The 11,051-nt window shown below is 32.8% G+C and overlaps 1 protein-coding gene across 1 annotated transcript; it reads left to right on the top strand.

Annotated features, from left to right (window-relative positions):
* Window positions 1-273: 273 nt before the first annotated feature.
* Window positions 274-1,821, top strand: LOC131044111 (berberine bridge enzyme-like D-2). Its single transcript, XM_057977362.2, has one exon. It carries the CDS (start codon window positions 274-276, stop codon window positions 1,819-1,821), a length of 1,548 nt encoding a protein of 515 aa, XP_057833345.1.
* The last annotated feature ends 9,230 nt before the right edge of the window (window positions 1,822-11,051 follow it).

The raw sequence follows: 11,051 nt of genomic DNA, 5'->3' as shown, positions 1-11,051 counted from the left end.
CTTGTTTCGAAATCCATGCTTGATGATCAAATCATGACAAGGCAAAACAGCAAGCGGGCTTTATTATTTTGTCAAAGATTAGATAAAAACGTTCCAATTACAAGACAAGACTGGGAACTGTGTAGACGTGCTCCATATTTCGAAATCCATACCAGATTGGCTTCATTAAATAAGGCAAAACTGCATGTGAGCTTCATTAATTTCTCCGCAAGGAAATCGTCGTACACATTTCTTATAAATGTTAGAACGGGGGATACCAAGTTCTGCATAATCATGGCCTTGTTAAGGATTATTTCATTGTGCACCGCTTTGCTTCTATTGAGCATCTGCGCATCTGCACAAGATGGGCAGGGGCTCATATCATGCCTTCAACAAAAGGGCATCACAAACTTGACCACTTCTACTTCTTCCTCTGCATACGATTCTCTCTTGCGGTTTTCACTGCAGAACCTGAGGTTTACAGAACCAGGCGTCCACAAGCCATACGTGTTGATTCTGCCATACAAGAGAGAACAAGTGGTGGATTCGGTAGGGTGCTGCATCAAACACGGCTGGCAGATCGTTGTGCGCAGCGGAGGGCACAGCTACGAAGGTCTCTCCTCCACTTCTGATGCCCCGAATTTCGCTATCATCGACCTCATCAACCTCGACCGTGTAACGGTCGACATGAAGTCTAAAACAGCGTGGGCAGAGGCAGGCGCGACTTTGGGACACTTGTACTCTGCCATTGGACGAAAATCCGCAGACTACGGCTTCCCTGCGGGAGTGTGCCCTACGATAGGCACGGGCGGCCATTTCAGTGGCGGCGGAATGAGTTTGCTCTCCAGGAAATACGGCCTAGCCGCCGACAACATCATCGATGCGGTGCTCGTGGACGCAAATGGTAAGTTGTTGGATAGAAAGAGCATGGGTGAAGATCTGTTTTGGGCGATCCGAGGCGGCGGTGGAGGAAGCTGGGGCGTCGTCATTGCATGGAAAGTCCGACTGGTGAGAGTGCCTCGCAAAGTAACGGTGTTCAATGTGCACAGAACGGGGCGAAATCAGGTGACCGACCTTGTCTATCGCTGGCAATCCATTGCACCTCTGGTTGAACGGGATCTCTTTATTCGCGCCGTCATATCAGGCACCCAATTGCAAAGTGGCCAGAAGGACGTTGCTCTCACCTTCAATGGAATGTATCTGGGCCCCCTCGACCGACTGCTCAAAGTGGCTAACGAAAGTTTCCTTGAAATGGGAATCGTTGCTGGAGATTGCGAGGAGATGAGTTGGCTAGACTCTATATCTTCCACCTCACATACCACTACGAGCCAGCTGCTTAGCAGGAATAATACCAACAAAGGCTACTTCAAAGCAAAATCTGATTTTGTTACGAGCCCGATATCGCCATCGGGCTTGGAGGGTGCATGGAAGTTCTTGGAAGAGGAGCTTAGCGGTTATGTTATTTTTGCTCCGCTGGGAGGAAGAATGTACGAGATACCGTCGTCGAAGACTCCGTTTCCCCACAGAGAAGGGTATTTGTACAACATACAGTATCAAGTAACGTGGAAAGACACCAGCAAGGAATCGGGCTTGGTCGATTGGATCCGAAGATTTTACAGATACATGACTCCTCATGTATCCAAATCGCCCAGAGGTGCCTATGTGAACTATATAGATCTGGACTTGGGCACAGCCGTGAATGGAACAGCTAGTATTGCAGAGGCAAGAGCTTGGGGTGACAAGTATTTCGGAGGCAATTTCGATAGGTTGGTGAAGGTAAAGACCAAATTTGATCCCAACAATGTTTTCAGGAATTCCCAGAGTATTCCTGTGAACAAGTGAGACATTTCTCTATTTTCCCAAGTGTTACCTAATAAAGTCACCTTAGTGACTTGTAGTTTAATGTTATTATTGTAGTTCAATGTTATTATTTAATAATCAGCAACATTTTCATTACTGGTTTGAAAACTTGTGTTTGAAATACTTTTCAAACATAATAACGTAATACATTTAAAAGTAACTCTTAATAATATTTTATCATTTTATATATATTTTTTGAAAATGGAGATCTTTTTAGTTTGTTCATTTTGATAAGGAAGCTTCACAAAGTAGAGTCATAAAATAGAAAAAGAAAAAAATAATATATATATCAAATAAGATTGTTGTATTATACAAAATTAAAAATGAAGAAGTATAACCATGTTGTTATATCTTTTTGCAAAAGTAATGTTTAAATGGAAGACTAACATTTAACTACAAATAATATTTTATTTATTATTATTAATTGTCCTCATTTTATTTATTAAAATATGCTTGGAATCCTTACAATTTTAATATTTTAGCTTTCAGAAATTATTTTACTACATAAAATATCAACTACACAATCAAAATTATATAATTGCAAATGATTGTACTTCATGTTAGATTTCTTCATCAAATGAATACCAAAAAATCCGCATACCACATTTGTCTACTTGTTTGTATATCATAAATAAAATTATTGAATGAAATAAAATTATTATTATTTAAGACACTTCAAAATTATAAAATGAGCTGACCTTCAAGAATTTGTACATAAAATTTACTATGAGATGGTTACTAGGAATAGAAATACTACAATTTGAAAACCTTTTAATATACCATGGCCATAAAAGAAATCAGTTTTAATATACAATGCTTAAAGTTTAACATCCCATTATTTTTTGGATGGAGATTGTTGTTTGAAATTATTTATTTAGATGTTCTTGAATTATTATTGGTTTATTAAAAATGTGTGTAGAGAGAGAGATGTTAACTTATTTTTTATCATTTTATAAATGAGTGTATTATTCATCAAAATTGGTATTGTAGTTTATGCAAATGGACACATATTTACACACATAGTAATTATTAAGGTCCTCTATATTATTCTTTGTGGGGCTTCTAAAAATTCACATGCAAAATTAGGATGATAAAATGTGACAAAGGTATATTGGAGGTTGAAAAATTTTCATCATATCAAGTCAACTTCTCACATAGATATGGTGGTTTGTATGAGAAATACAAGTTATTTTTTCTTTCTTCTATATTTGGACAATGTTGAAGAATGCATCTATTGTAAATTTTATTTTTCAAATAAAGTAAGGCGCTTTGTGAACTCAATATGTATTTTTTCTTATTTATTTTGGGAGTTATTGGATCTAGGGAATTTTACGCTTTCAAGGATCATGAGATAATTTGACGGAGTAATAGATTGCTATCCAAAAATTTGAGGGTTATTTGATTCAAGAGTTGAGGGAGGTAGTTATCAAAGAACTTGAGAATGTATTTAAGGATCTACACCCTTTCAAGAGCTACAAGATAGCTTGATGGGATTAACAAATTGGTTTAGAATTTATTTTTCAAATGAAAATTTTTAAATAATATGTACTTATTATTCAATCAACATGTTTTAATAATTAGTTTTATCCATAAGTTGGTAATTCAATAATTTGTGTTTAAAATGCTTTATAAAAGAAATATTGTAATACATTAAAATGTAACTCACAATAATATTATTATCATTTTATACTTTATCTTTGAAAATTTATATGTTGTTGATTTTTCCTATAGTTATATGGACCCCATGTTCATTGTATTTGTTATGATTCTCAATTAAGGCATGCTAAAATATTCAATTTCCCAAATTCGATATTTTTTATTTTGGTTACTATAGTGTTGTTACCATTTAGTCCATTACGATTTAAAAAATGAAGGGGTAAATACTTAAACATTTTATTTTATAAACTCTAACAACATTAATATAGGTGATAAATAGGTTGTAACAAGTGAAATAACTATAATGAACTAACAACTATAACTGATAAACTAAACTAAGCAGTTATTACAACTAAGAGGTGACAATTTACAGTGCAATTAATAATGTTATACTAAAATTCCCCCTTTATTACATTGTTCTTGCAAATTTACTTCTGAAAACTCAAACTTCACCTTACCAAGAGACCTCCACTTAAGGTTACATCACACAAAAAGAACATATTGAATACACAAAGTAGATACATAGTCTTGAGAAGATATTTTTAAAAAAAATTAAACTTGGATTAGTTGTAACTCCATCAATTTGTCTCCTAGCCCTTAAAGGGATTTAGCTCTAGGTTGAATTCTCAAGTTCCTAGAATACCACCTCACCAAACTCTCAAATAAAGATAATTTGTATTGTCATAAATTGTAAACCCTTTAGAATTTCACACACTTTCTTGATCTCTTTCTTTAGTGTGCCTCTCATGGTTCATTTTAAGCCTATTTCTAGTCTTGTCAAGTTACCAAACTATTGTCATATGATAATTTCTTGGAATTTTGTACTCTTCAACCACCCTTAGTTTTTCCTTCTTTAGGTGTACTATGGTGACTAGCACCACAATCCATCCAAAAGGGCCCAAAATCAAACATGTGTGAGTGTCTGTTCTCGCCATTTGTGATTTGATCTTGATAATTTGGTATCCTACAAATACCTTTTGAACCCTATATAAAGGCATAAACTATTCTTCATCTTCATCCCAAAATTATCAAGTACTTTAATTTTATCAAACATTATATTCAAACTTTGAGCAATATGGAGAAGCGAGCTACACCAATCTACATTCAATAATTCTTTCATGATTCAATGTGTCTTGTCATGTCACGTTATTACATTAACACTTGAAGGTATTATCTAAAGAGAATTACATCACCACTATTATCAAATCCTAAGGTAATATCATTTCAATTCAAGAATTTCTTTTTAGATTTAACCTCTTCCTTAATATGGTTAAGCTCTCTTTCTTCATCATCATTGCTATTGTGGTGGTGGAAACACCAATATAGAGTTTATCAAAGGATAAGTAGACAAAGAGGTACTACATGAGGTTCAATCATAAACATCCCTTAAGGGAAAGTTTTTAGGATACTCCTTAGAGCTAGATGGGCCTTTACGCCATAGAGGATGCATCTGTGTAACTATTGTAGGAGGTCTTTGCATAGTTATACTATGTGAGGTACATAGGGCACCATATATCCCACATCCAAGAGTGAAGAAGATGCATGCAAATCTTTGAAATTTATACCATTAGGCAGGGATGTGATAAGATATTGCAAGGTTTGTGACTTGTTGTCATGAGTGTCAAAGAGTTAAGGTAAAGCACCAGCATCTAGCAAGACTTCTCCATAATCATGATGATCCAAAATAGAAATGGGACACTATCTCCATGGATTTTATAGTTGGTCTTCCTTTTTCATCATGATGGCATGATTCCATCATGGTGATTGTTGACAAGCTGACCAAAGTGACATACTTTTCACCCATGCGTACTACATACACAACTCCAGCAATATTGTACATATTCATACATGATATTGATAAGCTACATACAGTTCCTCACAGGATCATCTCAGATAGGGATCCATCATTCACATTATCTTTTCAGAGTTCCTTGTAACATGTCATGGGCACATAGCTCAATTTTAGTAAATCATATCATCCCGAGATAGATGGACAAACAGAGAGGGTGAATCAAGTTCTAGAGGATATGTTACATATGTATGTGATGGATCATTAGTTTAGATGGGAGGATTATTTATATTTGGTTGAGTTTGGATATAATAATGGGCATCATAGTTCATTGGGTATGGCACCATTTGAGGCATTATATGGTAGACCTTGCAGGACTCCCTTGAGTTGGGATCGGATAGAGGGTAGAGTATCCATTGGTTCAGAGTTGGTACAGGATATGGAGTGATAGATAGAATTGAGAAGACAGTGGTTGCATTAGGTACGGGATCATCAAAAGAAGTATGTCAATGCTAAGAGGGTTGATCGAAGCTTCTCAGTTGGAGACCATCTATTCTTGAGAGGGCGGCCACATAAGAGTCCAATCAAATATGAAAAGGTCCCTAATCTTGCACCTCATTTTGTTGGTCCATCGGAGATATTGGAGCGGATGGGTCTTGTAGCTTATCATCCAACTTTGCCACCTAACCTATTGCACATCCACATTATCTTTCATGTTTTAGTTTTAAGGCGATATGTGCAAGATGCTTCTAATATATTAAATTGAAATGCCTTCCTAGTGGAGTCAGAGAGGCAACTAGCATTAGAGCCCATTCGCATTTTGGCTCACCAAACGCTGGCCCTTCATGACCAAGAGCTGGACTAGGTTAGGGTCCAATGGGACCGCTATGATGAGGTCTAAGCCACTTGGGAGGATGCATCATGTTTGAGGGCTTTATATCCTCATCTCCTTGATGACTTTCAAGAGGGAGATTTTACTAATGGAACATGACAATTGTTCTCTAAATTAGATTAGGAAGGATAAAGATGCTCCTTATATAGGATCACAAGGTTATTTCAAGTATAGCCCAACATATTATGATCAAATACAAACTTTGAGATTATATCACCAAAGGCAAAGGATGACACTCGTAACACCCCAAATTTCAACCACTTGTAGTAGAACTAGGGCACTAGGTGCCTGGGTCCACCCAAATGGGTCCTCTAAAAGGGAGATCCAAATGTCAAGGCCCTTACATAGGACCTAATCTTGGATTTCACATTTGATTATGATTTAAGTGTAGTCTCTTTAGTAAAATTTTAGAATATCATAGAGCATTTATCATCTTAAAATGAAATAGGGAGTGCACACTAAAGCAAGTGTCAAAAGAGTATAAAATTGTCTAGATCACAAAAGAGCATAAAATTGTTCAAATATGACTATTGGATAGGTACAAGTAGATGAAGTACATAGTGACAAACATTCCTATATTTTAAATAGACAATAAAACTCTAGACTAAGGTGCCCAACACCCCTATCCTACTACTTTGAGGTAAATTTTTTGGAGATAGATGTGAAGAGCCTACTAATTGAGTTTAAATCATATTTCAATGTATAAAACACCTCCAAACTAGGTAAACCAAAACCTCTATCCTACACAATCAACATAAATTTTCAGCACCAGGTTGTTCTCTATATCTCCTTTTCAAATCTGTACCTTTTTTCTAAATTTTTGTTTTGTATTTTTTGTATTAGGTCAATCTTGCTTAATTTAGCCTTCTTTAGCCTATTTCATTGCATAAACACCCAATCAATTCCAATCACATGCAATCAACAAGAGTATGAATCCGGGACAACATGGCTCTTCCTTGTGGACAACAATCCAAGCCCACTCACACCTATAATTTTGTATAGGAAAAGGAATTAATGCTAGGTTGATGCACATGTTAGTTTAGGATCACTTTTCCTATATTACAAGAAAATATGGTTCAAGAGAGAGTGTTTTAGAATAAGCTACAAATGGTAGAAAACATGTACATCAATTATAGAACACCTTATTATATGTGAAGTCTTAATAAAAAATTTACAGTAATAGTTTCCCTTGGATGATCACTTCTCTAGATTCAATACCATTTATCTTCTTCTTTGTTTTTTCCAAAGAGAGTAGACACATTTCTTCAAGAATATTCAAAGTCCATGCTTAATTATCTATTCATGATAAGGCAAAATAGCGAGCAGAATTCATTACTTAGTAAAGAATGAGAAAAAATGTTCAAGGTACAAGACAATACTAGTAATTATTTTCACATTGTTCGATAATTATAGTAAATAATCCAAGACTACATGTCACCTTCGTTATTTTGTCCAAGAGGAAAACCTTTTAGGCTTTTGTTTAATCAATGTTAGACTAGGGGAATAGTTGTTATATCCATAACCATGAGCTTGTTAAGGATTATTTTGTTGTGCACATCATTGCTTCTATGGAGCATCTACTTGTCTACACAAGATTGAGAGGGGTTCATATCATACCTTCAACACAAGGCATCACAAAATTCACATATGTGTAGGAGAGATTATACCCTTATTTTATAAAAAAAATCATGAAACTATATTAATTGTATTATATGAGAGAATCACGGAAATGATTATGAAATATGATCTTAGGATTCAATTTTTATTCTTAACTTTGAACCACTTTGAATACCAATTTTGGAGCTCATACAATACTATAAATGAAGGTATTAACACAATCATTTCATCTCATCCAATATATATATCAATGTAGTGTGAGTTAGATTTATTGTTTCAAGTAGTAAATATCATTTGGATGCCAACACTTATATGTTTGAGAACAGACAAATAGATAATTTAAAAAAAAAGTCATCAAGTTAGATTGATTTCCAGTTGTTGTATTGAAGATGAAATAGTAAAAATTCAAATCTCCTACTTCCTACTTGGCTATTCTAATTAAGGAATCTTTGTAAGATATTTGTCTACTAAACATCTAGTGAAATTTGGAGTAAGGACTAATTAAGCGTAATATAAATGAATAATCTTTTCGATGTGCACAATGATGAGAACTTGTGTTTACATAAATGTTTCTAGTTTATAAAAGAATGTAGTGAGTATCTCGATAAAAGAATCTACTTTTTAAAAAAAATAAAGTAATATTTATTTTAGATCTATATTATTTATCTTAATTTTTTATGAAAAATTAAATATGATTTATAAAACATACCTAGTTTGAAAAAATAAAAAAAGTTAACATAAATATCTTAAATATATCTATGTAAAAAATACAAAAATGTATCAATCTCGAATTCTTTCTTACTTAAAAATCATTATACTTTAATTTATATTATTTGAATATTATTTTATTTTATTTTATTTACTTTGAAAAAAAATATTTTACTTTTATCTATTTAAAATGTATTTTATTTTATTTACTTAATCACAATATGATGCACTTCATGCCTTGTTGTCTAATAGAATGCATCTCTACGTAATGACCATGTAATATGAGTGAAAAGTATATATATTAACAATAAAGTGGGTGCAATATAAAGTGTTGCAGATTCTTCCAGTAAGTCAATATAATAGAACACCTTACGATGGATAGAGACTAATAAAAATTTTACAATAATAGCTGCTCACTTCTCCAGATTCAACACCATTTTCTGTCAAAGAGAGTTGACACGTTTCTTCCGGTCAATTCTATTTTTCGAAGTCCTTGCTTAATTATCTATTCATGACAAGGCAAAACACAAGCGCGCCTCATTATTTTGTCAAAGATAAGGGAAAACGTTCCTTATTTCAAAGACCATACCAGCTTGGCTTCATTAAATAACACAAAACTGTGAGCTTCATTATTTTAATTATTTAACATTCTTAAATTTAGGAACATAAATTTTTAAGTTCAAATGCAATACAAAATTCATGAGACCGTCAACATTAAAATATTCCTAAAAAAATCTCACCAATTCCAGCTTTATTTTTTAAGAAGCCCCCCTCCACGAGACCCTAACCTTAATGACTTGTATGCTAATTATTTACATTTCTATAAATTGATAGTTTAAAAGTTAAGAGGTGGGTTCAACCTCCAGGCCTAGTATTAGTGTCACCCACCTTTTTTAATTCATGCCCCACTCCATCTGAAATGTTTTTGAAACATAATAATATAACATATTCAAATGCAATTTTCAACAATATTTTATATTTTGTAAATTTAGATGTTTTTCTTTTTTTCAATATGATATCAAAGTTTTAGAGATTGGAATTATAAGAAAAAGGAGTAGAGTAAATGTTCAATATTAGATGGAAAAATAAAAGAATGTTAATATCTTTTTTCACAATTAAGGTATGAATAGAATATTCATTTAACTATTACTTAGCTTTTTTTATGTTTTTAATTTGACTCATTTTATTTACTAAAATATTTCTACAATCCTTACAATAATAAGGTTTTGATGCAAAAAAAATTGAACACAATCAATTTCGGAAACATCTTTTCATATAATGGATTGTGGAAATCTTAGAATTGAGTGAAAAATCATTTTATTACATAAAGTGTCAACTAGAAAATTAATATTATGAATAATTACATTCATCCATTAGATTTCTTCACAAGAGTCATCTAATTGCACCCAACAATCCAAAAACAACATTCCTCTACTAGTCTATGTGGTACATAAAATTGTTGATAAAAATAAAATTAGAGTTACTTAAGACTACAGATTTGTTAAAATGGGTTGACCTTCAAAAAAATTCATATTAGTATGCTATAAAGTTGGTTACCATGAATGACAATACTAAAATTTTGAAACCTTCCACTAACATATACATGGCATTTAATATAGGATTCTTGAATCTACATCCTTTCATAATTTGGAAGTGTTTTATTTTTTTTTTCTTTTTGAAATTGGTTTGTAATCTATTGCTAATGTAAACCATGGCCGTCAAGAATCACTTTTTCCATTATTGATTGTTTGTAATTATTTATTTGGGGTTTTTAACTATTATTTTTTGTTAAAAGAAATAATTTGTGTGTGTTTGTGTGTGTAAACATTGGAGTGATAACAATAAATTATTTTATCTCATTTTATAATGAGTGTATTATTAATCAAAATTGACACTATAATTTATGTAGATGGATACATATATAGGCATGGTAGCTATTCATGCCATCTATATTATTACTCATTGAGCTACCAAAAAGTCACAATCAATATCAAGCGCCTAAAAGGGATAAAGGCATATTAGAGGTTGGAGGATTTTCATCATTTCAAATCATCTTCTTACTTTATAAAGATGGTGCTTTGTATGAGAAACATAAATTATTTTTGTTTTCCCCTTTTTGTGTTGTTAGGATTGAAGAATGTGTATGTTGTGAAGTTCCTTTTTGAAGATAGGAATGGATTTGTTAAACTCAATATAGATTGTCACCTAAATAGCTCAAGAGAACATGAATATAGGAAATTATACCCTTTTGAGGGTCATTTGATAACTTGATGGAGCAATAAATTCCTATCCAATAAATGAGGTGGAAACTTGAGAACTTAGGAATTTATCTTGGAAACTACACTCTATTGAGTGTTATGAGATAGCTTGATGGAGTTAGACATGGTTCATGATTTATTTTTTCAAAGAAAAAAGTTCTAAAGAATACATATGTGTTTGGTTTTAAATAAACATGTTTTGTTGTGTAGAATGTAAACATAATGGTGAGTTGTTGTAATATTAAGGTTTAAATGATAAATTCACCAAGTAGTGACATGTATTTTATTTTTA

The sequence above is a fragment of the Cryptomeria japonica genome, chromosome 4, assembly GCF_030272615.1.
Source record: "Cryptomeria japonica chromosome 4, Sugi_1.0, whole genome shotgun sequence".
Classification (NCBI taxonomy): domain Eukaryota; kingdom Viridiplantae; phylum Streptophyta; class Pinopsida; order Cupressales; family Cupressaceae; genus Cryptomeria; species Cryptomeria japonica.
Note: the sequence above shows the minus strand (reverse complement) of the source record. Positions and strands in the feature narration are given on the sequence as shown.